The sequence below is a fragment of the Vidua macroura genome, chromosome 7 (genome assembly GCF_024509145.1).
Source record: "Vidua macroura isolate BioBank_ID:100142 chromosome 7, ASM2450914v1, whole genome shotgun sequence".
Lineage (NCBI taxonomy): Eukaryota > Metazoa > Chordata > Aves > Passeriformes > Viduidae > Vidua > Vidua macroura.
The window spans coordinates 24812672-24828802 of NC_071577.1; the positions used below are offsets into that span (position 1 = coordinate 24812672).

Below are 16131 nucleotides of genomic sequence, written 5' to 3' on the forward strand. Positions count from 1 at the left end.
TCTCCCTTCCTGTCCTGCACATCCAAGAGCAGGCAGCCGGCAGTGACCAGTGTGTCTGTCCCCCAGCCTCTGCTCCCTGCCTGCCCAGCCATTGTGGGCAGGGGACAGCCTGACTCAGCTCTCCAACACAAAGAGGTGTCCCCAACTCCCATGCCACTGGGACACAGTGCCCACAGGTTCTTCCAGCCACTGACTTTCCTGTCCCCCAGCTCCTCCTGCACTCATCTTCCCAAGCTGCCATCAGGTGAGAACATTTTGTTCTGCTGGAAGAAAACCTGTTGAGCCCAGCTGATGAGCTCAGCTGATGCTCATCATGTTCAGAGTGTACTCAGGCTTCTGTCTGAGAGCCCAGAGTTGGGCCAAGTGATCTGGAGGGCATCCGCAGAGGGGCTTCATGAGGGTGGCAGGGGAGGGGCAGCCATGCAGCCAGTGACATCTCCTGGGGACAGAGAAGGCACATGCAGGAGCCATGAGTCCCAGTGCATCAGGGTGTAGATCCAGTCCCCCTGACCCAAGCCCAGCAGCACAGTGCCATTTGCCACCCTCACCTCCTGCCTTCTGCTGGCACAGTGGTGGCATGGTGAGTGATGAGGCTGGCAGAGCCCTGCCTGTGCCTGGCACAGTGCATTGGGGCGTGGGGGAAGGCTTTGCAATATGAGTAGGGGACAGCCATCCTCAGAACAGTGCAGGGAGCTGCAGGGAAGCTACTTGACCTTGAGCCTGACTGCTCCCTGCTGGGACCCTTCATGGTCATGGCAGAGTCAGGACAGGGCAGGATATGGCAGAGGCGTCAGCACCCTCCTGTCCTCGCACCCTCCCTTGGCTGCATGTCAGGGCAGTGCCTGGGAGAAAAGGCCAGCGACCGGCAAGGAGCAGGTTAGAGAGGCATGTTTTCCCCTATTGCACAATTAATCATGAGAAGTTTTTCCTCCTTTCGTGCATGAAACAGAATTTGGCAGGGTGCTCTGATCACAGGGACTGGCTGCATGCTCTCCAGTAAAAACCCAGCCACATCTGGCTAAGAAATAACCTCAGAACATCCCTGTTTGTGCAGGTGGAGAGAGACAATGCTGGGCCAGGCAGAAAAATCCAGCGGGGTTTGGTTCACAGCCACTCATGTAGTGAACATCTTCAGCTCCTGGTGTTTGTCCCCCCTCCTCATCCCCCAGCACACTCATGGCCATGTTGAGTTGTTGGTGCCTTCATCCCTGCCTGCAGGCCCTGTTATTCCAGTCGTGGACATGAAAATGCCTAGGCAGGGACATACACCCTGTGGCAGCATCCCCTGTGTGAGCTCTCATCCCACCCTGTCTGCCTCCCCCTGCCCACTCCATCCACCAGCCTGACTGGAGCCTCAGCCCACCCTTTCCCAGAGGGAAAGCAAGCTGAAGCCTCCCCAACAGCGTTCCAGTTATTTGTTATTGGAAAAAGGGGGAAATACGTTTTTCGACAATTATTGTTTTTTCCACCTGACTGGCTGCAAACTTGTTAATTTTTTTCTTTAATGTGTGAACAGTGTCGACGGCAGCTGCATGTCAAATGACTCTACGCCCTATCTGCGGGTCCCTGGCTGGCTTTCAGCACTCGCACCGCAAACATTGCCTTCTATAAATAAAGGCCTATATCTCATCAATGGCAGAACAGCAGAGCTTTATATAGTCGTCTTACATAAAACCGTCTCTCTTTATGGGCTTCAAACCATTTGCGTCACTTAGTGCAGCTCCGTAAACCTCCTTCTCCAGACACTCCCTCATGGAGGGAGCCCCGGCACGGCTGCCCCACGCCCCAGTGAGGAGCTGGGATCCCTGCTCTGCCTGGGGCTGTCCCCCAGTGCCTTTGCAGGGCCAGGTGGCAGCTGCGTCCTTGTTCCCCTGCCCCACAACCTTGGCATGTGCCTCCCTCCAGCCCGCCCAGCTTTGGCACCAAGTGCCAGGATGGCAGCTGGCACTGCCAGGCACTCCAGAGCTTGGGGATGGTTGGCCAAGGGCCAACATCACTCACCCTGCCCTTGTGACCCTGTCCCTGACACCTGTCTTGGGGCAGCACAGTCATGGATGCTGGGAGGTGCTGCTCTGTCCTCCGTCACTTGGGAATCAGGGACCCGAGGGCACAGGGTGACTGGGGACACGGTGCCACGCTCGGGGGACAGACCAGGTCACAACAGCTCTAACTCTGACATGCAGAGAACACAAGTCTGGCCAGTGGCTTTCAACCTCACTGACCAGTGAGAATCTGTACTGGAGGATCCTGGGGGCTGCCCCCATGGCCACAGGTCCCAGCCCCAGGCTCCTGCAGTCCCCAGGGTCCCTGGCTCCATATGGCAGAGCCTTCCCTCCGGCTCGCCGCAGGCGCTCGCCGGCACGCAGTGATGGATCGTGGCGGGGTGGCAAGGGAGGCGGGGGCTCAGAGACTCCTACTGGGGCTGCAGCAATGCCGGCCTGCAGGAGGCAGCCCGCACCCCTTCTGGGACTCCAGGAGCTGAGAGGGGGTACGGGGGAGGGGAGTGACAGAGCTGCAGACACCGTGGTGACAAGCCTCCATTTACCTGCATGACATCCCAGCTGCCTACCCCTGATGGCTGGAGCCAGAAGGAGACAGGGATCTAACAGCATCACGGCGCTGGAACCTGTGGTGCACTCTGACCCATGGCTGTCCCCAGTGCTGTCCATGGGACCCCTGCCACAGCTGGCATTGGCATAAAGGACCGGGCCACAGCAATGCCCTTCAGCAGTGGGGCCACACGTCATCCAACCATGCTGCTGGCACAGGGCACCTGCACCCCAGCCAGCCCTGCCCCGTGTCCAGCCAGCCATGTGGCACCCCATGAGCCCCCCTGCCCCATCTGCCACCCTTCACCCTGTCAGCCCCACTGCCCTGTGTTCCCATTGCCCCATGGTCTCACAGCCCTGTGGCCCCAGGCACCAGCAAGCACCAGCTCCTGGAGCCAATCCCCTCTGCATATCTTGTCCCCATTCCTCTTGCAGGCACCCGAGGTGCCCAGCCCCTGCTGCAGCCAGCAGTGCTGGAGGGGCAATGCCCCACAGTCACCCCACAGGTGCCCTGGCCCCAGGGGGCATCACTGTCCCCCTCCACTCAGCCTGGCACGTGGACCCAGCCTCATGGCACGTCCCACATCCCTGGGGAGACACACCAGACGCGGGCATCCTGGCCGCTGGCTCCCCCCGTATCGGAGACAGGCTTATTAAGTGTGTGATATTAAATTACCCAGATAAGAGCATAAGAGCTTTTAAAGTCAATTCATTAAATATAATTATGAAGAGAGCTTTTTTATGCTCACGGTGATCCGATCTCAATCAGGGAGACGGTGGGAAAGCCGTCGGCTCCTCCAGCATCTCAGCTCCCCTGCTGCGTCGCCTCCGCACCCCCCTGCTCCCCCGCCTCGCCCCCCTCCTGCAGGGAGCTGGCACCCACGACCATGGCTCTTGATGCCCACCCCACTGCCCTGGCACCCTCTCTGCAGTGTTGCTGCTGGTGTCAGTGCCACCGCACTTGGATGGAGGTGGCATGGGGGTCTGCTCAGCATAGGGGTGGGGAAGGGGAGGCAATGGGTGTGAGATGGTTGGGGCAGTGGCACTGGAGTGGAGGGCAGCAGGGTATGGAGATGCTCAAGCACAAGAGGCAGGGGTCTGGGAGCTCAGTACAGGTTCTTCCCAGCCATGGATCCCCTTGTCCCCATGATCCATCCCCCTTGCTGTCCCCTGCAGAACAGCCTCCTCAGAGACCTAATGATGCATCCCCACTCCCCAGGCAGGAGGGGTGCATGCTTGCCTCCCATCTCACATTCATTAATGGCACTTTGTAACCACTTAATACCTGCCAACCAGGTGGCACCTGCCCTGACCTATGGCTGGACCCCTCATGTGCAGCCCAGATGGCTACATGCCAGGCCTTTGCACCAGGCACCCCTCTTGCTCCTTGCACCCCCAGCCACAGCCCATGGTGCAGCTGAACATAGTGCTGTTCCCAGTTTTATTGGGGGAATCCATGAGGAAGCAGTGGTCCCAAAGACACCTCATGATTCCCACACCAATAACATCTCCCCAGACATCTCAAAGAGAGATTGCCAAGACTCCTGCTTGTTCCCTTGTCACCCTGCCCCACTGTCATGATGGACTTTGCAGTGACATCCCTAGGTGCAGCCAACCCCTTGTTCTTCCACCACAGTGTCCCAAAATCCCATTATCCCCAAACCCACACACTTGCTGCCAGAGCCCGAGCACCTGGGACAAGGAGTAGCAGCATGGCTGGCAGGGAGCAAGGTGGGCTCCAGACTGGGGTCCCTGCAGAAGGCTTTGGTGGGGGCTGGTGGGAGCAGCTACCCGCTGCTGGGAGCTGCTGGACTGACATTTATTTTTAGACGTGAATTGTATAAATTAGCATTTCTCAGCGGATTAAGCAGCAGGAATTGTGTAAAATTAAATGGCAACGAATTGCATTAAAGTCCCCCGTTTTCTGGCACAAACAGCGCCTCGAGCCGTGCCCAGGCGGCTCATGTGGAACAGTGCTGGAGATGGCGCTGCCGCTGCTCCGGACAGGAGCATGGCCAACCTGCGACATCCCTGCACTACCTGGGACATAGGCCTGGAAATGCTCAAGCACAGTGGCCAGACTGCAAGGATGGAGGGTTCCAGATGGGCTGAGAGCCGCTGGGTAGCTGGCTCAGGCACTGGGCTGGGACTACAGGATGTGGATGCAGTGAGTGGAGTGCTGCGACCCAGATGGGCACAGATGGGCTCAGCTGAGCAGCTCACAGGCATGGGATCAGTGAGGAATGCTCCAGCCTCTCCTGGGCACTGACACCACCACCCCCAGCTCAGCCAGTCCCTGCCAGGCATGGCAGGACACCCATCACAGTCACAGCCATGTCACCCTCCGAAGGAAATGATGCTGTGCTGGGACCCGTATGGCACTGCCTGGCCCAAGAGCCACTCTGTGGCCCAGCCAGGGCAGGTTCTGCAGTAGCTGGAGCCCACTAAGCAGCTGTGGGGGGCCCAGCCCTGCACAGGAGTACAGGGAAAATGGAGTGGTTGAATGCCAGGGGCTGAGCAGGCACCAGGCAGGGTAGGGCAGGTGAAAAACAATCAGTCCATCTCTTTTACCCTGTAAAAATAGGCTGAAAATGTGGCATTTATTAAGTACGATTCTGGTGGAAAGGTCAGAGAGTTCCCATGTCAGGAACAGTGGGAGAGCCTTGCTGGGAGGAGGTGACAGCCTGCTGCCCCCGCCCACCCCCTGAACCAGGATCTCTTGTGTGCATGTGGAATGCAGTTGAGGATGTTGCCCATCTCAGCACAGGGCTTCCCCCTCTGGGGTCTGCATGGGGTGCTGGGGAGATCCCTCACACAGCCCAAATCCCGGGCAGGCAGGAGGCCTAGCATGGAGAGCCAGGGCCGGTGCCAGCTCTGAGAGGCACTGCCAGCTCTCAGCAACCTCCCTGCTCCCCCCGCCAGCTTCCAGCCCCGGCACAACTGGCTTCGGCAGCCACACATCACAAACAAAAGGCTTTTGACAACGAATGAGGTTTTGAGAAAAGCACTGGGCTCCTTCCCGGCTCCTGCTGCAGCCACTGCCGGCAAACAGGTGGGATGCTGCTGCCAACTGAGGGGGGCCCCTCCATGCACTTCTTCCCACAGCCCCCAAACTCCTGCACACCCCATCTGTCTGTACCCTCATTTCCAGAGCACTGTTGGGATGTCGGGAAGGCTCCCTCTTGCCTCAGTGCCACCTGACATGGCCAGAACTGGCCTCGGGTTGTGGCTGTACTGGGGTGCCAGGCAGGAAGGTTAGGTTGAGTGCAAGCCACCCGCGGCAGCTCAGCCCCAGCCCTGTGGGGACACTTCCCAACCTCCTGCTGAATGGCATGTAAAGATCACCATGGATTTCCTGCACCAGCACTCTCAGCTCCGCAGCTGCACTGGCCCAGCCAGGAGTGCTCCGTGCCTGGCACCCCCACCGAGGCATCCATCGGACAGTGTGCCAGCGGGCACTGGGCAGTGCCCCCAAGCACTGCAGAGACTGGGGGGCTGTGGAGCTCGATGCAGCTCAGTGGGGTCAGAAGAGGCTCTGCCAAGGCTCCAGCACGGCCCTCTAGCAGCCGGCACAGGGGCCACATTTGTCAGAGGGGCTGCAGGGAGCCTCGCTGCGGCTCAGGGTTGTCCCTGCCGCTGGGGAGATTTACAGCCCAGCCGGGCTTTATTACATGGAAGATGCTTACGCTGGGGATTTTTTTTTTCCCGATAGTTTCTTAATTTGCTGTCCCATAAAGAATGTGGATTTGTGACGTTGAATAGGGGAAGATCATTTACCACTCACGGCTCTTATTTAAAGGATCCGCACGAGTTATTTATTGTATGAGCACAGGCTGCAAGCAGCAGCGCGAGGGGACATGCTCCAGCCCTGGCGCTGCTCCTGCTCCTGGACAGGCAGTCAGTGACAGCCCCACAGCTTGGCCACTCTCGTGCTGAAAAACTTCGAGCCTTTGGACAAAGTCCACCTCATGCCCAGAGGGAAGGAAAGACTCCAGCACTCCTGCAAGCATGGTTGCAGGGAAAGCTCCTTCCCTTCTCCAGTATTGCTGGGGGACAGCCTCTGCTACAGAGGCTGCTCGCTGTGGGCTGGGTGTCCTGGGACCCCAAGCCATTTGCCCTACTGGGATGTGCTGCACTCTGGGAGCCCTCCGTCACTGTTAGGACATGCTGTGACTCACACACTTGCCCACAGCACAGCAGGTACAAAAGCTTTCTGAACATGAGGGCTCACATGGGGACCCAGAAATGGGACCAACAAAGCTTGGAGATCCCCATCACATGAGCAGCCTGGGTGCCCCTTCACTGGGGCCACAGCTACAAGGCACAGGAGTGCCCAAGCTGACACACACAGCTGGGACTCAACCCGCCTGCCAAGAAGCCTGTGTTGTGTTTCAGTCATTCCCAGGAGGCACGAGGGACCGATTTGGCTTAGGGAACGGGAGTGGAAGGCTCCAGCTGCAAATGGTGTGATGCCTTGACAGGTCCCACTGCTGCCTGGCAAGGCTCTGGGACATGTTATGTGGCAGAGAGGTGTATCACATCTTCACCCATCCCTCCCCACGACCATCTCTGCAGCCTCTCCTGCCCCAGGTTCACCCCTTTGCTCCAGGCAGGTGAGAGGTGACAGGTACACCCCTTTCTGCTGACAGCCCCTGATGTCTCAAAGGCCAGAAATGTTGAGCTGTGGGCAGGGTGGGTGGAGGCTTTAGGAGCCCTATAGTCCCCTTCTTTGGCCATAAGCTCACGGGTCAGCTGGCACTAGCCATTCTCACACCTGAAACCTGCTCCAGTGCAGGGTGCCGGCACACCAGAGCCTGGCTGCCTGGGCATCCCCAGGGCATACTCGTAAGCATGAGGTAGGCAGCCAGCTGGTCCTGCACAGCCACATGCTGAGATACTGGGTTCCAGTGATTGTCCTGGTGGTCACCCTTCACTGCCACACAGCACAGCGCAGGCCACACACTCTGTCCATGTTGTGGGAAGCCTGTACCTCCCCATCCACCTGAGCTCTGCCCTGCCAACATCACAGTGCAGCTCAGCTCACACCAAATCCCATTGCTACGCTGTGCCACTGCCCAGCACAAGGCTGGGCTCGCTGCCTCCCCCACAAACCAAAGCTGTGCAGGATCCTCCAGGAGGATGCCAGGGCCAGAGTCAGCATGGCCAAGCCATGTGCAGGACTGTCCAGCACCAGAGCTTTCTGCTCCAAACCCTGCTGAACCACACTGCTCCCCGGCAAACTCAAGCAGCTGGCATAGAGCAGGCACAGAGCCCAGCAAATCCTCCAGAAGAGTGGGGCTGCCTGCCCGCTGTCCCCTGCTCCTTCCCACTCCACTGCAGTGCCCCATGCCACCACCAACCCCCTGCACAGGGCAGCCCCCCCACCCCTCCCCCCGCAAAGTCTCTTTTCCAGGGACAGCATCACTCTGCACATTGAGCAGGCGTTGTACCGATGGGCACGAAATGAAACAGAGCATGCTGCATCAGCCATTTCCAGCCCCACGGAGCCTCCTCTCTTCCCCAGTATCCTGCATAGCCCATGGCATCACGCCCCACTCCCCGGCACAGAGCGGGGTCCGGCTGGCAGCACAGCTCCTGAGAACGCCGGAGCCAGCTGAGCAGTAGCCCCTGGCAGCCTTAGGAGAGAGGCGGCTCATTTCCAGAGTCATTAAGGTCTGAAAAGGGTCCCATCAGGTATTCCGCCCGTTCAGCACATTTATTTTCCCAAACCACAGCGGGGATTTATGATTCCAGGCTCAATATTGGTGAGAGCTGCACACTGGCGGCGGTCAGCCAGGGGCTCTCTGCCTGGGCAGACTGGGCACTGCTTGGAAGAGGCCCTGCTGCCAGTCCCGGGCAGTGAGTGGGCAGCCCCGGGCAGCCCCCTGCTCACCCGGCTGTAGCCGTGCCTCCAGAGTGGAGCGGCTCAGCATTTGTGCTCGGCATGTGCACACGTGCGTGTGCAGTGCCTGCAGTCTCCACATTTACACACATCCCAGTGCTAATCCCGCAAATGCAGGAAGGTTCCCCTATGTGCAAAGGGGTCTCTGCCTGCTCCCCTGTTCCAGCCCCTCTCGCTGAGTAAAGCACCCTGTGTTGGGGCACTTCGATCTGGGGGAAGAGCAGACTGGAGCAGGACTCTATGCCATAGCTTTCCCCCTGGCCGCTGCACACCCACCCTGGGGACTGCTGAACCCTGCTGCTCACCCACCGCAGCTCCTGAGCGTGAGCCCCTCAGTCACTCAGACCTGCCGACAGCCCAGTCCTGTGGCGCAGAGCCCTGCTGAGAGCTCCCACGGAGGATCCTCTCCCTCTCTCCATGTGAAACTTGGAGGGAAACTCAAACAGAGAGAGATGCAAACTTCAGCAGCCAGAGTGAGCCAGGGAGCCCTGCTCCGGTGCGACGCGGACGGCTGGGTGCCCCCCGTGCGGGTAGGGGCCCCTAGGGAAGCTGAGCCAGGTGTGCACTCACCACAGTGAAATCTCGGGATGAGCAGTTCTCGCCGCTGAAGTTGCAGCTCTTGAGCATGTCGTCGAGTTGGTGGCCGGTGCGGTTGACAATGTCAGCCATGTCGGGGTCAGGGTAGAGCAAGTCCGTGGCCTTGTGACCATCCCGGTCCTTGGGGGGCAGCCCGGTCATGTTGGCCAAGTGAAAGATGTCGGCGTCGGTGAGTGCCGAGTGGCGGTAGCGGTTAATGTTGCAGATGGTGATGGCCGGGAACACCATCTCACGGATGGCCTCCTCGTCCAGGGCCATGACGTGGGGGTGCTCCAGGTAGAGCAGCGCTGACTTGGCCGCCTGGTAGAGGAAGAAGGCGAGGGAGACCAGGAAGGCAAATGCCCAGAGGGTCTGGCGCACGCCCAGCCGTCCTGACCGGCAGATGTGTCCCAAGCCATGCAGCGTGCTGGTGCTGGCGAAGGTGGCCAGATCCCGGGAGCGGGGCCGGGCAGGCTCCTCGATCAGGCTCTCCTTGTCCCCTTCTTCTTTCTCCTTCTGCTTCTCATCCTCTTCAGCAAATTTGATTTTACACACGATCTCAATCGGCATCTGCCCCGTGCAGCTGGTGTGCCCAGCCAGTGAACTGCCCCCTGGCACAGGCACCGGCCGAGAGCCTGGCCAGGCGCTGGGAGGGGGTTCGGGTCCCCCCCAAGCCCCAGCACGGCACCGGGAGGGCCGAGCCGTCTCGGGAGGGAAGCGCAACCCCTCTCAGCAGCTCCGAGCCGCCGCTTCTCTCTTGTCTCACTAGTCGATCGTCTCCTTGTGCCTTCGCTTATCAGCACAAATACAGCTGTCAAAAACCCCTCTCTCTCCTCTCCCTCGCTCTGTCTCTCTGCCTCTCTCCTTCGCTCCTCTCTGGTTAAGACCCCAGCAGATACAGGCAGCATTTAGGCATCATGTGCTAATAAAATCCAGGGAATACTTAATAATTCAAGACATGTCAACATTATTTCATCGTCAAATAAAGAGCAAGCGTCAGAGAAAAGAGGCAGTGTGAAGGGCCCGGCGCCTCCGGGGCAGGGAGCCACGCTGCGCCCGCTCCCCAGCTCCGGCCCCGAAGTGCTGCCGGAGCCACTTGTTTGAATGGCTCGGGAGCTGCCGGAGCCGAGCCGTGCCGAGCGGAACCGAGCCGTGCCGTGGCGTGCGATGCCGAGTCGTCCGTGCCGCGCCGCGCTGCGCCGTGCGATGCCGAGCCGTGCCGAGCCGTGCCGTGGCGGGCGGGGCACGAAGCCTGTCCCCCGCCGTCGCCGCTGCCGCCGCGCTCTCCGCCTGGCCCCGCCGTGCCCCGCCGGCCCGTGCGCCCCGGGGCAGAGCGCGGCGCGGCTCGGCGGGGGCGGGCAGCCTGCGGGCAGCTCGCCCGGCGGCCCCCTCCTGCTCGCCCGCCTGCGGACTCCTCCTGCCTCGGCGGCTCCCTGGCCGTTAACCGCCTCCCTGCCGCGGCCTGCCGCGACCCACGGTGGCCAGCGCCGAGTCACGGCCGTCCCGGCCCCGGCCCCGGCTGTCCCGGCGGGATCCGGCCGGCGAGACGTAGCCGGAGCGGGGCTGAACACGGGGCGCCCGGGGTGCACTTTTCCGTGCCTCCCCCCACCCCCGCCGTGCTCCTCGGTGCCCCGGAGCCAGGAGGGCGGCAGTGTTGCCTCCCGCGCCCCGTGTCCGCCGCCCCCCTCTCCACTGCGCTCGCTGTGCATCCGGGATGGGCTCCTCCGGCTTCATTTCTGCCCCCTTCCCTCCCTCCCTCGCTGCTCCTCATTGTTCCACGGCAGCGCACAAGAAGTGGGGGGCACCACAGACAGTGACCAACTCTGCTAGAAAGGCTGAGCCGGGGGAGCCCTCACCGTGTCCTGCCCTGCCGAGTTTTTGCTCCTCCCGGGGTCTGCTCCCTCCAGGGCATGCTATCGTCGACCCTCGCACAGCCCCACACAGCACCCAGCCCCCGTGGCAGCATTGCCCTGCAGGCAGCATGACAAGCAGGGTGTCCTCCTGTCCCTTCCTGACCGAGGCAGTGGGGCTCTGCTAGCGTGGCTCAGTCATGAGGTGATGGATTCAACCTTGAGGCACCAACCACATGGCACCTGGGTCTGTCTCTTCCCAATGCACAACACCTCTGCCAGCAAGTTTTGATCTCTCCCAGTTTCCTGCCTTGGTTTCACTAGCTGGTGATGGAAGGTTTGCTGAACCAACCCACTCACTCACAAGTCAAGCAACCCTCTGTGACACTGCCTTGTGGCACACTGGTGGGGGAAACGCCAGCTCCCTGTCCCCAGAACAAGCCCAGCCTGGGCACCCCCCCAGCAGACATGGCTCTGCTGAGAAGGTGCGTGCCTGGCAGGGAATCCAGGGTCTCCGGAGGACAAGTGATGAGACAGCCGCCCATGAGCGCGACAAGAGGCCTCGCCTCTCCTCGGGGACTGCGCCGCAGGTCAGCGTGACCTTCACTGTGCTGCCAATGCCAACGGCAAAGCTTTCCCCAGTCGTCCGGCAAACGCACATGCATCTTCAATCTTCCCATCGATCTGTGCATGGCACACATGTTTCTGCCTCTGTGTGGGTCAATACAGCATGATAGGCTGCCTCCGGCAAGCAGCACGCACAGCCCCAGCCGCCTGTTTCTCCCTGCCCAAGGGATGCAGCATGCACGTGCCAGCCCTGCACCTCCAGCTCCAAAGGACATCGTAGGAGTAGGCTGGGCAGGTGCCCCAAGCGCTGCTGCCACCACAGGTGCCCCAGCCACATAGCCACCAGACCCCAGATGCTTCCACAGGGACCTTTGGCCTCTGGGGGATGCTTGGCCCAGCAAGAACCATGGGCAGAAAGGGCCTGATCCCATGGCAAGGAGTTTCCATGGAGCCAGGCAATGACCAGCCCTGCATCTTTGGTCTGCAGAGCTGGATGTGTAGTCCCTGCCTGCACCTCTCAGATGCTGTGCTGGCAAGGGACATGAGGGCATAGAGGGTCTGCCAGGCAACTCACCCTACATGCACAGACCCTGAAGTACTGGGCAAACCGAGCTGTGTGAGTGTGGGACCAGCTGGAGGCAAGTATCCTGTGTCTGGACAGTCATGGCATGGGAGCAGGACTGCCCCTTGGCTCCCCGCAGGACCCTGTCCCCCATACCAAGGGGATCACATACCCCTGCTTTCTCTGTCCCCCATACCAAGGGGATCACATACCCCTGCTTTCTCTGGGCATCTTCAGCTCCATTATCAACTGCCACCTGGACTGGGGGCATGTTTCAGCACCATCCCCAGAGCACGATCCCCTCCTGTGTGGCCAAAGAGGTAAGTCCTCTCCTGTCTCCTTTCCTGGCTCTCCTCTCCTGTTGTACTCTGCTCCTGCCTGTCCACCCAGCAAGGGCAAATGGGTGCTGGGGACTCATCCCTTTGCAGGATTACCCAAGGCTAGAGTGCAGCCAGGATGGGTTGGGATCAAGCTGTGCCCAATTGAGTGACACCCACAGCACAAGCCCCATGCCCAGCTGCAGCTGCAGGCCTTTCACAACCCATGGAGAGGGGAGGACTATGGCTTCACAGCCAGGGAGGTCTGGAAGAGAGAGCATGCTGGGAGAGACAGTGGGATGGAGGTGCAGGGAGTGGGGAAGCAGCACGGCTTGGGAAGCTGGGTAGTAGGGTTTAGGGACTGCTTTCTTCTCAGACCAGACAAGGCAAAGAACAAAGCATGAGCTAGGAATGGCTGGTGCTGCCCCTTTGCTAATATGTCTGCAGGTCCCCAAGGTTCCACACCAGAGCCTCTCACCTGTGGCTGAGTGCCTGCACACAGGGGCATGAGGCCACACGGGGGGACTCTGTGGTGTGTAGTGGGGCTCATCTGCCCCTTCACCTGGCCACATACAGCTACAGAGTCTGTTTGCCCCCTGATGGTCCCTCACCCAGTCCTTGGATATGATGCTAACAGTCAAGAGAAGCACAATGCCCTGGGCTCCTGTGCTGACTTCACTAGCCACAATGCAAGCAAGCCAACAGGATGGGAGAGCCAGCCAAGAGCTTGCCAGCAGATTGGGAAGTGGAGTCTCTCCTGCTTACCCCTGTGCCCCCCAGCCAGGGGAATGCTGATCGTCAGGGACTTGGCACAGGGCCCATATACTACACTCAGATGATGGGGGGAGGCTGCGGGTGCCAGGGAAGACAGGACTGGAATTCAAAATGATGTTGACAAATCGGAGAAATGGCCTGAAAACAATCAGATACAATTCAAAAGGACAAGAGCTGGGCTGGGGTGGGAAGCAAATCTGCCCAGAAAGCAGAGGGCGAGCGGCTGGAGGGCAGGGCTGCCAAGTGGGCAGGAGGGCAGGACAGAGCCTGCCTCAGCAGTGGGCAGCAACATCAGCTTGTCTGAGTTTAACACCAGACCCCAGGACAATCTCAGGTGGATAAACAAGGCATGCAGAGGGGTGGAACCCTCAGGCAGGACATGTTCTGCAGATGCAGTTATCTGTGTGAGCAGGAGCTGTTTCCAGATGCCCAGCAGCCAGGCAGATGCTTGGAAAAGCAGCTGGGAGTTAGGAGAAAATAGGAGAAACCTCATTCATTTGGGATATGGGATCTATCAGTTTGATATGGGATCTCTGGCAGCCCTGCAACTGCACTGAACTCAGTGAAAAGGACAATGTTGCTCAGGGCTGCGTGAGAAGGAGAATCATTGTGAGGCATCTGAAGTGTTTGCTGGCAGCAAGGCCTTACTGGGAGCCCTGTGTCATGTCTGGGACACACATCAAGAAAAATTCAAACTAATTGTAAAGGGTTTAGAGGATGGCAGTAACAGAGAGCAGTGGTGGAGACTAGCTGGAGACACTGGAGGTTTGGGTGAGAGCAAAGGAGGTTAAGAGGCTGCATCTATGGACAAAATAACAGCACAGAAGGAGGGGAATTTCTGCAACATCAGGGCTCTGACACATCCACAGAACACAGCAGGAGATAGGTGAAGACTACACATGGGAGAAGCTGGCCCCACAGTCTGGAGAGATACTTGGTGAACCTAACCCTGCTGTGGTACCCTCCAGCACCCTCATGGCGATTCATCCCCTCCAAGACACAGACAATGGCTGTTTCTATTCTTAGCCCAGTACAGATGAGGGTTTGGATTTCTTTTTCTTGCCACCCAGCCAATGGATTGACTCTTCCATACCAAGACCCGAACTCCCAGCACTCCAGCACTGGTGCTGTGCCACTGCACTGAGCTCACCCTCCCAGCCAGCCTGCAGGCTGCAGCTCCTCAGGAGGGATGCAGGGGATCAGCTCAGGGGACCAAGAGTGACGTGGTAGGGGCAGCCCTGGAGGGTGGGGGACATGGGTGACCGGACAGTTACAGACCTGGGTGGCCAGCAGGCAGATGTCCCATGGGAGACCCCCATCAGGGAGCTCCCACCTGATACTCTGCTAGCCAAACTGGCCAGGATATGGATCCAGCTTGCTGAGTGCTTCTACTGCCAGCCCAAGCCCATGAGCTGGCTGCTACGTGTTCCTTGCCAGCTCCTCACACTCCAGAGTTGGCGCTGGCCATGGTCCCATGCCCAGAGGGAAGTGGATCTGGGGCAATCATTACTTTTGATCTAATTGAAGGGAACGTGACTGCAGAGCCCAGCTGGCCGCAGCACTCAGCTCTGCCTCATGCAAGTTGCATCCTCTGAGACCCTTGCAAACACGTTGGCTTAACAAGAACAGCCTCCTTCCATGGCCTCCCCGGCATGCTGCCGGCGCCTGCCCAGCAGGTCAGGCTCCGCAGCAAGGATGGCAAGTGCCTCGGCTGTGGGGAGATGTGGGATGACAAGATGTCCACTCCAATTACAGGAGAGCAGGGCTGGCGACAGTGTGATGAGCATGCCAGGCATCAGTGCCTGCTGTGGAGCTGGCTGTGGGGGGGCCACAGGAGCAGTAATGCTGCCTGCATCCCACTTGCTGAAACCTCTGCAGCATCCTCCTGCACCCACTGGGAGTGGTGGGGCTGGGAATGGTGGTAGGGAGCTCTATGCACCAGGGTAGGAGTGGAGCCATTGATTTGAGCACTGTTACCAGCAGCATCATGCTGGGATGGGGAAGATGGCAGCTCCAGTGCTGCAGACCAGCCTCTCTGGTGGTTCTGGTCCCCATTTTGGCCCACTGTGACAAATGAAAAGTCTGCCAGGGTCAGCAGATGCATGGGAGATGCAGCACCCCATTAACGCGCTGACCCTATTTACATAAACTACCCCCATTAAGCACAATACCTTATTAAATGCTTTACCCCAATTAAGTGCAATACCTTAATTAATGCAACACCCCAATTAAAGACAACACTCCCATTCAATTTATTCCTTCATTAAGCACAAAAGCTCAATTACAAAGTCTCTTTTGTAAGCTGTGTGCATGAGCCTGCACAAGGTGCCCTGGACACCTTTTGCTGCTGCCAAGAAAGTAACACTGAGTTTATGTGGCTTTTGAGGTCCTGCCTCCAGGAACTTAAGGAGTGGGTTTCAGTAGGATCTGGGTGTAGGAATATCTGTTTGACAGCTGAGAGGACAATGCCTGCATCAGGGCTGGGTGAGATCCCATGGACACGCAATGGGATGATGGGTCCCATGCCTGCCTGATCATGGGAGAAAAGGGTTTGTGTTGAGCCCAGGCTGATTTCATGGTATTTAACTCTGGTGAGCAGTGAGATCTCACTTGTCACCCTCCTGAATTCCTCCTCCCAGAAATGCTCACCCAGCCAGCTCTTGCCCCTGTGCCTGGAAAGAGACACAGACAGAGGACACTGTTTCCACCCATGGAGTTTTCACCCATGTGCAGCAGCCCCTGCTTCTGGTCTCCACTTGAGACACCCCACATGCCATTGACCTGACCTGCCCTAGCTCTGCCAGGCTGAAAGCCAGCACCCCCTGTCCATGTTTTTCTTTGACCCTATCAGTACAAACCATCCCCAAACTGAGCCAGCCACTTGATCACACTGCACAAACATTCTCACAGAGAGAAAACAAATCTAAAAGCCTCCCAAACCCATGCAGAGGAGCAAAACAGAGTATCCTCCCCAGGAGGATGCCCAGATGTCAGCACAGAGGGTGTTCAGCTTCCCCAGGAGGATGCTCAACCC

At 58.9% G+C, this 16131-nt stretch overlaps 1 protein-coding gene across 2 annotated transcripts in view; it reads right to left on the reverse strand.

Moving 5' to 3' along the window:
- The window catches only part of ASIC4 (acid sensing ion channel subunit family member 4), a 62531-nt gene that overhangs the window by 18580 nt on the left and 27820 nt on the right, over positions 1-16131 (reverse strand). Inside the window, exon 1 of one of the 2 annotated variants that reach the window (XM_053982805.1) lies at positions 9022-10289. The exons of the other annotated variant lie outside the window; for it this stretch is intronic. Coding sequence (XP_053838780.1) covers positions 9022-9597 — 576 coding nt within the window. The 5' untranslated portion in view covers positions 9598-10289. Of the gene's footprint in view, positions 1-9021; positions 10290-16131 lie in introns of those variants that run through there. 2 annotated transcript variants of the gene reach the window in all.